Source organism: Acinonyx jubatus, chromosome B1 (genome assembly GCF_027475565.1).
Source record: "Acinonyx jubatus isolate Ajub_Pintada_27869175 chromosome B1, VMU_Ajub_asm_v1.0, whole genome shotgun sequence".
NCBI classification, from domain to species: Eukaryota; Metazoa; Chordata; class Mammalia; order Carnivora; family Felidae; genus Acinonyx; species Acinonyx jubatus.
The window spans coordinates 146,354,045-146,368,304 of record NC_069382.1 but is presented as its reverse complement, the minus strand read 5'-3'; the positions used below and the strand labels follow the sequence as shown (position 1 = coordinate 146,368,304).

Genomic DNA, 14,260 nt, shown 5'->3' with positions numbered 1-14,260 from the left:
AAGGTGCTTAATAATACTTCATATTTTTGTGGATAAGACATTTCAAATTCAGTGGTAACCAATAGTTTCATGAACCTTGATATCAAAACTATTTATAGAAGAGATTTATTATCATAAAAGAGATACCTGGAATTCTTACTTTCCTTATTAAAGGGAACTATTGTCTTTGGAAGATCCCTTATGTGGGACATGTTTCAGAGACTGTATTGTGGGCAGGAAGTTATTCTTTATCATGGAGTAGTTTCTCATCATAATGTGTGAAAGAAAAATGGGGGTGGATTTGGAACTCCCTAATTAGGAGATGTCTATTTTTAAACATGGGGGATCACAGTTTAGTTTCTGTGTCATGAATTTTCTAGATTCTAGTTTATTTTACCTTATTTTTTTCTCAGAATCTTTGGTAACTTCTTTATAAAAGTGACATTTGGTGGTCATTAAAGGTTTATTTGTTAGATGACTTTCATTGTTCTTTTGATCTGAAAATAGTAGTTGGAAGAGGCGATCATAAACTCTTAAGATCAGTGGGAGTTATTTTTAATGGTATTTATTTTAAAAGTTTAGAAGCTTTCTCTTAACAATTTTTTTTTTCAACTTTTTTTTATTTATTTTTGGGACAGAGAGAGACAGAGCATGAACGGGGGAGGGGCAGAGAGAGAGGGAGACACAGAATCGGAAACAGGCTCCAGGCTCTGAGCCATCAGCCCAGAGCCTGACGCGGGGCTCGAACTCCCGGACCACGAGATCGTGACCTGGCTGAAGTCGGACGCTTAACTGACTGCGCCACCCAGGCGCCCCAGAAGCTTTCTCTTAAAAAAAAATAACAGTTGGGCAGGGTCTTAACTCTTCTTCTCTTTTTTCTTTTTTCCTGTATCATGTTAGTGAGATTGAACCATAAAGTATTGTTTTTAAGCAGCAGCAAGAGGTGTATTATCATTAGTGATCAGTTCATAATGCTTATTAGACTCCTACATATTCAAAGAGAAAAAAATGATAAAACATGCTAGACTTTTTAAATAAAAATTTAACAAGGTTTTACTTTTAATCTCTGTGAATTTCCTATCCATTGAGTCACCGAATTGGGTTTCTGCTGAGTGCCAGGCACTATGTAGGAATGTGTAGTCAGTGAACAAAACAGACATGTATGAGAGAGATTTAGGATTTGAACCTCCTGACTCTCATCTATTTGGGTGAGATTTTCAGCCATTTTATACTAAAAAGCTTTAGTCTGTTCTGTTGAAGTCTTCTACTTTGCCCTGAGGGAAAGGATTCTGAAAACTTTTGAAAGTTGGGTATCATTTAAAGCAGGCAAGCCTGGAAACAAATGCTTTTATCTATAGCTGGTTATTTGAGATACCATTATGCCCCCGAGGGATGCTAGCTTTAAATGGGCTTGGCTTTGTAATTGTGCTTATATGTGCTGCTTTGCTCTTCTCTTTCAGCCCTCCAGTAGGAAAACCAGCCTCACTCACAAGCTTATTGTTATGTCTATTTGGAGAGGCCTCAGAACATAAAAAAAGGGAAAGATGCTTAAACTAAAAGAAAAGGAATTTAGAATGTCTTTGGGATTTTCCATCTCCAGACTAGTTAGATCTGGAAGCCCCATTCAGTAGTAAAATACTTTTTCTGTTTGCTCCTAAGAAGAGCGCTCAGGGCTTAAAGAGGACTTGCATTTGAACTAGGTTCTGCACCCAGAAACTGGGACCCTGGCCATGTTGCTTAACCACTCCTCTTTTCTGTTTCCTTTTCAATAAATGCAAATAATGGCTTTAAGTGTTGCATGAGTTTGTTATGAGGATTAAGGAGATAATTTAGCTAAATCTTTTTAAGTAGGTAACTCTTTATAGTCATTCTATAATATAAAATTTTATGCGGGATCATTGATCATTTTTCTGCTGTTTTTATACAAATAAATTCGTGCATTTTCTCTCCATATTTGTTCCTTCTTATTTCCTAGCTGAAAAGTAAAAGAGCTTATAATGGTATAACTAAAATACCAATAAACAGAGACAGGAGAGCCTAATCCATTTTAGGTCTTTGTTTTTAAGCTTAATGAAGTTCCAAATTAAAATGGTTCTTAACTGACCGGTAATGTAAACTTTTTGGATCCACTGAAGATTCCTAGCTTTTTAGTAGAAATACATAGGCTATCAGTAAGATTTTAGGAATAAACTTTAAATTGAATTTGAAGAAAAGACCAGTAATCCAAGAAGGAAGTGGACAAGAAGAATGAACTCGAAGACACATGAGCAAGCAGTGGCAACCAGAAAAGCAATCACCAACTTACTCTAGTGTATTATTATTAATTTTTCTTTACATTGAAAACCTTTGGGTTCTAGGGCTCATCAACACCTAAGAATCAGAGTTGGAATTGTAATGAAGAATGATAGTATACTTTTTAGAGAGAGACTTGGAACAGTGGTACCTGATATGTAGAAAGAAACAGTATATTTTACTCAAACAAAAGCTGTATTTGCAGATTTCCCCCCCTCTTGGAAAACTTTATTCAAAGGACTACCTTTATATATAGGATAAGTCATTCTCAGTTATGGCCATGTGTTTTTAATTTAAGTTGGTGGGAGAAACATGTTTCTGTGTTTGAACAATACCTTTGAAATGGAACACCTTCTGAGGAAATTGAGGGATCAGGGGAGAGATTAGCAATGACTATTAGAGATTGTGCAGAAACCAGGCACGTGATACGTTCTTGTTTGAGTACCTGTCTTGTAATGTTTTTAAAAATCTCATTTGAATTCTTTTTAGATGAGAAAAAGAAGGAAAGGAAGAGAGCTAGAGGCATCTCTCCAATTGTTTTTGATAGAAGTGGAAGCTCTGCATCAGAGTCCTATGCAGGTATCCTCATTTTACTTTCATTTGTGGTCATATCTGACTGATTCTGATGTAATTTGCTGTAGAAAGTGTGGAGGCTGTAGTTTAGTGTGAACTTGTTGATGTTCATTAGTATTGATTTTTGGCATGTTCAGTGTAATAATTCTAGAGAAAACTAAGCTTTTTCTTATTATTTTAATCCTGTTCTGTTACTGCTTAAGTGGAATTTCACTTTTTTTTTTCTTGGAAGATGATGATTCAGTGACTAGTTTTCTGAGTGGGAAACTGTTCAAATATACATTATTTTTAAAAAATCCAAACAACCCAAAAAACAAAACACTCGTACACATTGAGAAGTATTTTTTTGTGTGTGTGGGTGCGCCAGGAAGAATAATTTGTCTTGAATGAGAACTTTATGTGACAAGACTGTAGAAATTTTGTCTTATCTCTATTAAAGCTCAATCTGAACAAATGTACTTTGGCTAAATACAGGTTCAGAAAAGAAGCATGAGAAATTATCATCTTCCGTTCGTGCTGTCCGAAAAGGTATCATTTAAATTTGAAATTGTTTTCATTGCATGCTGCATAAAGTCATTATTTTGCCTTATTAGTTCTCCATTAATAGTTGGTTTTAATGTAGTAATGTTCTGATATATTGCATTAAAGAAAAAATTAATGATGTAGTTTTACATAGAGACAGCTCCACATTTACTTCTTACTGCATACCTTTTAGAACAGTAACAAAAATCTCAGGATATTTTATGGTTTTAGACACCGTGGATAGTATATATGTTTTTAATAGCATAATCGTCTATTTAAATGAATGATTTTGGGAAATAAATCTATAAAATTTGTAGCCATTTTCATACTTAAATATGAATCTGATATATCGGAACATCACTAGATTAGGTTTAACTTCTTGCAGAATGCTGGTGTCTTTTCTTAGCTTTGCTCTATTATGTGTTGTGGCTTAGCTTTCCAGGTTGAATGGGTGATTATGAATTTTAAAAGTTTAGCTGGGTTGTAGAGGGCTAATTTCAGTTAGTACAGCTTACACGTCTGTGATAATGGCTTCTGGTTAATCAGTTTGGGTTTCTTTTTTTCAGATCAAACCAGTAAACTCAAATATGTCCTACAGGATGCAAGATTTTTTCTCATAAAGAGTAACAACCATGAGAATGTGTCTCTTGCCAAAGCTAAGGTATTAGCATCAGTTCTGTTGAAACTATCCCAGTCTTGAAAATTTTAAGTGTGAAGGTAGACTTGAGTATCTTGAGTGGTATACTGTGATTTTCATTAGAGCTTTAAAGATCCACAGCCCACTTGCCACTTAAGGTCTGCTTTGTGGCCATGTAAGCGACCTAATAGTAATTTGAGTTTTCTTTTCAGTCTTGAAGGTGATTTTAGAAGTCAGAATATTTGATATTGAAGAATTATGTATGTTTTATACTTCGTACTGTAAAAGAGTATTTTTTTGGATTTTTGTGTTTCTGTTTTCAAATGCTAACTTACTGAAGTAACGTTTTAAAAGTTTCTGCAACCATTTTTTGTTTTATATTGATGCTGGTTTTACACCTTGATGTTGTTGAAAAGAAATCATTCTTTTATGGGGAGTTTCTTTTATTTTTAGAAGTGACATCACTTGGACTTATTTATTTATTTTATATCACTTGGATTTAGAAGAAAAGAGAAAGAGTTAGCTAAAAGGCCCACCCAAGCAAGGCTTTACAAAAAGGATATGTCCAGTTGCTGTTAGGATGTTGTAAGATATGAATTTTCTTTTAAAATACCTATATTTGTTACACCGTTACAAAATTTTCCTTTTCTTGATTTAAAATGAATCATAGCCTCTACTGATTTTTAGAAAATTAATAATTTTTCAAACCATATTTTGTCAGTATTACTGTCTTATATTTGTCATTATCCATCAAACTAGATGGAATAATATACCAAGTAGCTATCCCGTGGAAGTTTATTCTGTTTCTCTGCTAGAGTGAATTTAGGCAGAAGTAATTAAGCACTTAGTGTGAATGAGATCTAGTTTGTAAGACTAGACTGACTGAATTAGAGCTTCTGCCTTACCTTACCATGCTATTTCTTTTGATCTTTTCACGAACAAGTAATAGATTACAATGCTTTAGAAATTAGTAGCTTTGTTCTTGCTCTGTGTACAACGGAGGCTTTTTTTAGTCAAACTATTAATGTCTAAAAATTTGAACTTAAATAGGAAAAATGAGAAATGCTAGAAACCAGACAGAAATTTTCCACTTATAATTTACCAATATAGTATTTTTAATTATTTTGATTAAGCAGTTTAAGGAGAAAAATGTACATGCTGTGATTCACCTTCAAACATGTTTTTACCCACAGTAAATCATTGTGATAATTAAAATAATTCTAGGTGATTGTTTCTATTATGTAGAATTCTATCTCATAAGATTTGACATCCTTCCCCCAAAATCTTTAATGATTTTGTTAAGGTTGGGAATTTTCTCCATATTTTTCTTGAGTTTTTAATAAATTAGCACATTATTTTGACAGCTGATAAGTAAGACCTTTCTTAATTATAGCTTACTTAAATTTAAAATACAGCAGTATCAGTAGCCTTGGTCTTTTGCAGATACAATTGCAGTGGTGAAAGATTTGCATTAATTTCAGTCTGTGATCTTTATGTTATTTGTGTAGGGTGTTTGGTCCACGCTGCCAGTAAATGAGAAGAAATTAAATGCTGCATTCAGATCTGCAAGGAGTGTTATCTTAATATTTTCTGTCAGAGAGAGTGGAAAATTTCAAGGTAAGGATAAAAATAATTTGGATATATAAAAACATCATTTATATTAGGCACCTATTTATTGTGATTTGATCCCCTTAGGATTTGCAAGACTTTCTTCAGAGTCACATCATGGAGGATCTCCTATACATTGGGTGCTTCCAGCAGGAATGAACGCTAAAATGTTGGGAGGAGTTTTTAAAATTGACTGGATTTGCAGGTAAATTATACATTCTAGTGTAGATAATTAAATCTGCACTAAATGGCTGCCAATTGGGACTAATGTTAAAACTCCACAGTTTTTTAGCTTTAATTTATTCTCTCTGATGATTACACTCTTTTTTCAGACTCATTCCTAGGCTGATTTGGATCCAAAAAAATTAACAGTGTTAAAGTTAAACATCAATACGTTTTGCTTATCTTGTTCACTGTCTTTATATCTCCTATAGGATGTAAAGGCAAAGGTTTATGTAGTCAGGAGTTTTATGTAGTTTATTTGTACTCTGTATTAGTAATATAGCAGTAAGTTTGTCATGAATTAGACAATTGCTTGGAATGTTACCTGGATAGATCTATGTGATTTTAGTGATTTAACGTGTCATTTAGTAACTGGTATAGGAAAATAGCCACTGTTTAACTTGGCTCATATTTTGGAGGTAACTAATTTAGTTGTGAACAAGTACTTTTTCTTAAGGAAATAGCAAAACATGTTTAGTTGGTATTATATTTTGAAAATGGTAATTAAGATTTAAATATGTTTATTAGAAATAACTGAGTTATTACAACTATTGTTATGTTCTTACTGAATATGCATTGTTAGAAAGTGATAAAAGAAGTAAATTTAGGTGATACAAACTTTAACACTTCATGAAATGGACACTCTCCTGTGGAGAGCTGCAAAATGGGGCAGAAGGCAGAAAGCTTTTAATTTTTTTTAATGTTTATTTTTGAGAGAGAGGCAGAGTGCAAGCAGAGGAGGGGCAGAGAGAGGGAGAAATATAGAATCTGAAGCAGGCTCCAGGCTCTGAGCTGTCAGCAGAGAGCCCCATGCAGAGCTCAAACTGAAGAATCTTGAGATCATGCATGACTTGAGCCAAAGTGGGACACTTAACTGAGCCACCCAGGCATCCCAGAAAGCTTTTATAGGATAAAGAACAAGAGAGAGACAAATAGAAAATGTCTCACTAGCTAGGGCTACGTTGTCAACCTCATTTGGGGTGAGAAAGCCCAGACTCAAGGTGGCTTGGTGTTTGGGGATTGGCTGATGGGGCAGCTGATTGGATATACTGCATTTCTGGTCAAGCTGAGCGCATACAGGGACACAAAAGTTAGACCTAAGCTTCTGTTTGCTGACATGACACATCCAGCAGGAGCGGCTACATCTTGGGCCTAGAAAGTTATTTTAACATAAAAAACTAAGTATTTGAGTGAACTTTATATGGCATGTACACATCTATTGCCTATAAAATTAATTTCAGTAAAAAAATATTACTTGAAACAGACCATATGTATTTTTTATAAGTTGAAATTAGCTTAGGTGTCGGATTTTGATGAGGATGGAAGAATTGGATAAGAATGAAAAATGCTATTCATACCGGTCTGGAAGGCAGACTAGGAAGAGCATGGAAGAGCAAGCAGAAGCCATGGGGCTTAGGAGATGGTAAAGCGGTGGGGGGGGGAGGGGAAGGTATGTGAGTGGGGCAGGGAGTCCTTTTTTTTTTTTTTTTTTTTAATGAAACAGATGATAAAAGATAGAGATGAACAGTAATGTGGGCCAGCCAAAGGAGTTAAACTTTTATGTATGGGAAAGTGAAGAACTGTGAACATACATAAGCAATAATACAGTGAAAATAGTATATTAGGTTGATTGTTGATAGAGTAGCAAAACTGCATAAAAATATATCATCATTACTTCTCATCCCATCATTACTTTCTATAGGGAAAAATTGGAAGCAATCTAAATTCTTCCATATAGGAAACTGGTTAAGTGAATTACGGTTTGTCGCTTAAATGTAATACACAGAAGTAATTATCCATGTGACAACATGGAAAAAACAAATGAAAAATTGCATAATTATAATGTTGGAATGCAGTGTTAGGTTGGTGAGGGTGTCAGTGATAATTCCCCTACTCCATTATACCCAGGATTTATAAATAAAAATTTATGGCTCTTTAGAAATTAAGGTTATAATTAAGTTATACTTCTATTATAATCAAATTAAGATTATAAAATTTAAAGATCTGGTGGCAGTTTTTTGGGAAAACAAGGTGCTTGCTATTTCTTAGCAGAGATAGACTTATTTATTTGGATGTCTATAACTGTATAAAAACCAAAGAAGTTTGTTAGTCTGTGGTTTTATGACTAGAAACATTATTGGTGTTACTGGAAAGTATTTGGAGATAATGTTGTCTTAGGATTAGTAGACAAAATAATTACCCATTTTAAATTGGTTGCAGCTAATTTTGTTTTGAATGTTACTTGTTCTATTAACCTTCATTTCCCAATTCTTGATAAGGAAATTTGTTTTTTAATTTCAGAAGGTGAGCTTAATTTATTCACGTATTGTCTTCCTCACTGACTTATTGGCTATTTTACCAACTTGTTTGATATGTGTTCACTAACAAGAGGTACAAACCCAAAATACTAACGTTTTGTACAGAATTTTGGGTAGTAAAGTTTCTTTATTGTACTTAAGTTTATGTTGACCTGGAAAGAATTTTCTTTTCCTTTTTTCTTTTTCCTTTTCTCTTTTTCTTTTTCTCTTTCTCTTTTTCTTTTTGAGAGCATGTGTGCAGGAGGGGCAGAGGGAGAGTGAGAGAGAGAATCTTAAGCAGACACCATGCCCAGCACAGAGTCCCATGTGGGGCTTGATCTCATGACAGTGAGATTATGACCTGAGCCAAAATCAAGAGTTGCATACTTAACCGCCTGAGCCACCCAGGTGCCCCAAGAATATTCTTTTCTTTTTTTTTTTTCATGTTTATTTATTGAGAGAGAGGGAGAAAGCGAGCGAGTGTGCACCAGTGGGAGGGGCAAAGGGAAAGGGAGAGAAAGACTCTTAAGCAGGCTCCATGCCAACGCAGATGCTGATGCAGGGCTCGTTCCCACAAACCATGAGATCATGCATGACCTGAGCTGGATTCAAGAGTCAGACACTTAACTGACTAAACCACCCACGTACCTCAAGAATGTACCTCAAGAATATTCCTTTTTTTTCCTCTTTATTGAGGATTTGTTTATTTATTTACTTATTTATTTATTTAAATATATGAAATTTATCGTCAAATTGGTTTCCATACAACACCCAGTGCTCATCCCAAAAGATGCCCTCTTCAATACCCATCATCCACCCCCCATCAGCCCTCAGTTCTCATTTTTTAAGAGTCTCTTATGCTTTGGCTCTCTCCCACTCTAACCTCTCTTTTTTTTTTTTTTTTCCCTTCCCCTCCCCCATGGGTTCTTGTTAAGTTTCTCAGGATCCACATAAAAGTGAAAACGTATGGTATCTTTCTCTATATGATTTATTTCACTTAGCATAACCCTCTCCAGTTCCAACCACATTGTTACAAAAGGCCATATTTCATTCTTTCTCATTGCCACGTAGTACTCCATTGTGTATATAAACCACAATTTCTTTATCCATTCATCAGTTGATGGACATTTAGGCTCTTTCCATAATTTGGCTATTGTTGAGAGTGCTGCTATGAACATTGGGGTACAAGTGCCCCTATGCATCAGTACTCCTGTATCCTCAAGAATATTCTTAAAGAAAAACTACAACTTTAATTTTTAAAATACTCATCACTTAGTTCAAGAGTAGTTTTATAATGAAGAATTCTGAGGGGCATGTAATATTACGTTGGTATTTCCTTGGGTAAGTCTATTGTATTCTTAAGTTTTGTGTATAAAATGAGAATTACATTTGGTTCAGTTAAGAGGATCAAACTTTAAATATAAATGCTGAAGGCTTTCTATCAGTAATAGTAATTGTTATCAATATTTTTTCTTTTCAGATATGATAGTTTTGATAGACTTATTTAAGCACCCTTTGGATTTAATAATAACTAGACTTAAGTTTATTTAGGTGTGGTCTCTCGACCACTTGTGTCAGTAGTATCTGATCGTTAAAATGCAGAATCTTAAGTCACACCTCAAACCTCTTGAATTTCTGATGGCTCATGTATTTTGTAGGCACACTGAAGTTTAAGATCACATGGTGTGTGTTAGCAGATAGGAGAGGAGCCATAAAAAGTGACTTAAGTTATCACTGGGAATTACCTCTAAATAAGGCTATACTCTATAAAATGTCATTTGTCCAGAATTAAATTAGCATCTACTGATGCTATTTTATACTCACCCCTTCCATGTTCATTCCACTTAGCCCATTTTCTCTTTTCTTTTAGAATTTCTCCATTATTTCTTTTAACTTTAGTAGCCAAACTTCTATATAGTACATAAGAGCCTTTGTACAGTTGTATGTTCTTTTGTTAAATTTGTCCCACTTAACCAAACCCCTTAAATCAGCGAGTTACTTCCATGTTCTTTGGATTACTCACAATAAAGCTGGTCATCTGTAGTTGTCTTCATTACACATGTCAGTTTAAAAGGTAACTTTTAGGATGTTTATTCTATAACTACGATGACTGTGGTCCTGTAGTTTCTCTAAATACATTCTGAGTCCTATTTTGCTTAGGGCCTCATAGTTCTTGGTGATACTCTGGTAGGTATGTATTTGTCAACACACACAAAAAAATATCTGTAGAATCTATTTAGAACCAATGCCATCGAGAAGCTTAATCCCAAGTGACTCAACCCAACTCAGTGTGTGGTTTTATGTTGGTCCTTCAGTATTTCATTGCTAATATTTAAATAACAGTGGTAACTTTCTGCAGGAACAATTTGTAACTTCCTATATTTTGGTGGCTTGTAGGTTATTTATTCCTCTCCTGTAACTGTTTTTTAACTGGCAATTTAGAGGGAAAATCTAAGAAAGTATTAAAGTACAAAGAATTGTTACTAGAGATTTCCTCCTGGATACCCTAGGCTTTGGTATAGACTTGTTTCTTTTAACTTCTGAGAGCTGAGAAGTTAAAAAAACAAAAAAAAGTGTGTGTATATATTTTGTATACATATAGGTATACATTCTTGAGCCACTTTTGGTGTGTGAAGTAAGATGTATATTATTACACTAAGAATTCAAGCTTTTTAGTAATACCTAGTGGGTATTTCCATCATTCATAGCCCACTTCCCCCATATATTCACATGATCACCACCACAGAGCATGCCACTGTGTTAACTTTAGATACACTTTACTCTTCCCCAAAGTTTAAAGAAGTTATAAAATTTCAGCATCCTATATTCATCTTTAAGAAAATTGGTGTAAGAGTAGAACAAATGGCTATATAGCTTATCCACTAGACCAGGTTGTTTGTGTTTTTTCTTCTCCATTATACCTTTGCTCAAGCTCTCTCATTGCTTCAAACGTAACCCTTCCTTAGCTCTTACATTTGGCTTTTCCTGGGTCACTTTTCTTTCAGGCATATTCCATATGCTACTTCTTCCAGGAAGCATTTTTTGATTATTTTCTTTCTCTCCAAAATAGATGTGACCAGCAAAACTTTCATGTGCTCGTTTATTCTTCTTTGATAGCTGTGGAAGAAATTTACGAATGCAAGCAGCTCTTTATCTTACTCATCTTTGTATGTCTTTGGGCTGAGCAGTTTCATGTGTATTGTAGATACAATAAATAATTCTTTAACGCATTTATTTAATTTGGCATTACTTTGCACACACATAGATAAAGCCTTGTTAAGTGCTGTTAACTTGATTATTCCTTGACAATTAATAGGAATGAATTGCATTTAGCATTATGCTAGGTTGATAAAGAATATAAAAATACAGGCTGTCTCTTTTAAGTTGGTGAGACCATTTTGCCCTGTGGTTCAGAGTTTAGAGCCTGAGTTTCTTTAAGTTATATAAGTACTCACCTAAGTGGAGGGCATAATTCGTATGTGCAGACATACGAATTTGTACGTATAAACATTTGTATTGTTAAGAGCCATTCCATGGGTGATAGGGAACTATTGTCTTCCTGAAAAGGAGAGGACATTGGAATCTGGGAGAGCAGTTCTGAACGAAGGATAGGGGACACTTACTTTCATTTGGTATTAACTATCTGATGAAGGTTCAGCTCTTTGTTGATTAGTTAATAAAAAATGCGGTTGTTTACACAGAAACGAGCTAACTAAACATGTTATATGTCGTTCCATTTGCACACTATTAAAAACAGGTATGAAGTGTAGGTGGTGATACTGTTGTTTATAAGCTGAAGAATTCAGCTCAGGCTCAGAGGAGGGAGAGAGAGAGCGCGTGAGAGCGAGCGAGCACGCGCTGGGGTTTAAACCCAAACTGTGTTGGTTTCCAAGCTCATGTTCTTACACACTGTATTATTTAGCTTATTTTTGAGAACACTGGAGAATGTGGAAAGAACCCTTCTCTTAAAGGTGCTCCCTCTCTGGGGAATGAATGCTTCTAGCCTAAGTAATTCTTTAAATTTTAGTCACGTTTAAATCAGGATTAACTGCTGAAGTAATGTAAGGTCCCTAAAGGATTCTGCAAAAGAATATAATTGGTATTACTTTGTATTTAGGCGTGAATTACCCTTCACTAAGTCAGCTCATCTCACCAATCCTTGGAATGAACATAAGCCAGTAAAGATTGGACGTGATGGACAGGTTTGTTGTCTTACTTGATTATTTAAAACACATACATTTAATCATTCCTTTTAGAGAATTTTATTGAAGGACACTTTTAAGCCATTTTTGAAAGAATTCGTGTGAAAGATTAAGGGAAAATATTCTTATTTGGAATTCACAATCACTGTGGTTTTGACCAATTAGTAAGACCTCCATAAATGTTGAAAGATAGGTAGCTTTATATGGTACTTAATACAATTGAAAGAAAAGTTTTTGATGAGAAATTCTGGTCCTGATTTTAAATTGTTTTTCATTATGTTATTTACTGCACTTTGTATAATTTTAGAAATGCCATTTAACATCTTTGCTGAAGTTTTCTAATCAGAAGGAAGCTATATGAAAAGTATATGTACCCAGGTTTTCAAGTCTGCAAATGAAATTATAAGTGTAGTGATTTAAACCTGAATCTTCTACATGTAACTTTGAACCAGAAGCGGTGTGCTTTCATTACTCATAAATGAAATTGCTGGTGGTTGAAAATAAATCTTCATTTTAAAAAGCCATACATTAGTCTCCCTTTGTAGTTTTTGTAATGTAGTTTTGTAATGTATTTTGGCACACTAACATGTTTTTCCTCCGCTGAGTTAAGGTAGATAACTTTGTCCTGATATTTTTGTATTTTGCACAAAGAAACATTCCTTTGTTTGCAGAGGATGATTGTCATAGAGTTTTAAGCAACTGCATTTGTGTATTTAACTTTGCAGATTACATACTTTTAGTTTTTACCTATATATAAAAAACACTTTTGAAAGGTTTTTTAAAACCTTTCAAGGAAGTTTATTGGAATCCTGTATGATCATCAGCTTTGAGAAGGAAGTCTTCAAGTCGGTTTTTGTTCTTGTACTTCAGGAAAATACAAGAAGTCTATTGAAAATTTCTCCTGTTTTCGTCTTGTAAATTACTACTTTCCTGTTCTAGGAAATTGAACTTGAATGTGGAACCCAGCTTTGTCTTCTATTTCCCCCCGATGAAAGTATTGACTTGTATCAGGTCATTCATAAAATGCGTCACAAGAGAAGAATGCATTCTCAGCCCCGATCAAGAGGACGTCCATCCCGTCGAGAACCAGTCCGGGATGTGGGAAGGTTAGAAACGTTCTTTGGACTGATAATAGGCACATGTATCAGAATAACATGATGGAGGAATGTGATTCGTCAAAAGTTTGTCCTGCGGTAAAGAAGAAAGAGAAAATCCTCAAATCAAGCTGCATGGACTAGTTTGTGGCTTCATTGAGGATTTCACATGGTCACCTTGGTCTCAGTCATTTTTCAAGAGGAAAATGGGGATCTTTCCTTATGCAGAAAAAAATTATTTGCTAAAGAGTGATAACCAGTTTAAATTAGATAGTTTTCTGATAATACAGTGTATACAATTGCAATGAGGTAGGCCTTTGTTGCTCAGAACAGGCTAGAAAGGAGGAAGAGAGAAGGAAGTCTTTATTTGCAAAAATTGTTAATATTTTGTAAAAAGCCTTTTCTTTCAGGTGTGTCTCTGGATAAGCCTTATCAGATATGGGACTTTTATAAAGGATCACTAATGTTTTTTCAGAAGATGACGCCTCATTTAGAGGATAAAATATTTTAAGTTATTTTGATATTCAAGAGGAGCATTATTGGGACTGTTTCAAATTTTATCACCGTGATGTGTTAACCCCATTGCCAAATATTCTCTAACATGTACCCAGTGAATTCACACATCTTGCTGAGCTTCTGAAAACAATAGGTTCTTTCCAAAGGGGATCAAGTGGCCCTGGGAGACCCGGCAACAAACCGAAAAGAAGGGCTGTTGCTGTGTCTGTTTACAACTTTTCCAGATGCTGGCAGTACCTGTGGACTTAAAATGTTTTTTAGAGGATCGTCATGGTTATTGATCACTACTTTATGAACTAAGCAGCATTTTCCAGGAAA

At 34.7% G+C, this 14,260-nt stretch overlaps 1 protein-coding gene across 7 annotated transcripts in view; it reads left to right on the top strand.

Moving 5' to 3' along the window:
- The window catches only part of YTHDC1 (YTH N6-methyladenosine RNA binding protein C1), a 35,654-nt gene that overhangs the window by 12,955 nt on the left and 8,439 nt on the right, over window positions 1-14,260 (top strand). For 5 of the 7 annotated variants that reach the window (XM_027057889.2, XM_027057865.2, XM_027057857.2 and 2 more), the window contains 7 exons: window positions 2,761-2,850; window positions 3,319-3,372; window positions 3,933-4,027; window positions 5,512-5,620; window positions 5,699-5,816; window positions 12,248-12,332; window positions 13,272-13,438. In XM_027057889.2, the coding sequence (XP_026913690.1) occupies window positions 2,761-2,850; window positions 3,319-3,372; window positions 3,933-4,027; window positions 5,512-5,620; window positions 5,699-5,816; window positions 12,248-12,332; window positions 13,272-13,438 (718 nt within the window). The remainder of the gene's footprint in view (window positions 1-2,760; window positions 2,851-3,318; window positions 3,373-3,932; window positions 4,028-5,511; window positions 5,621-5,698; window positions 5,817-12,247; window positions 12,333-13,271; window positions 13,439-14,260) is intronic. The other 2 variants (XM_027057872.2, XM_027057882.2) reach the window with 1 other exon arrangement.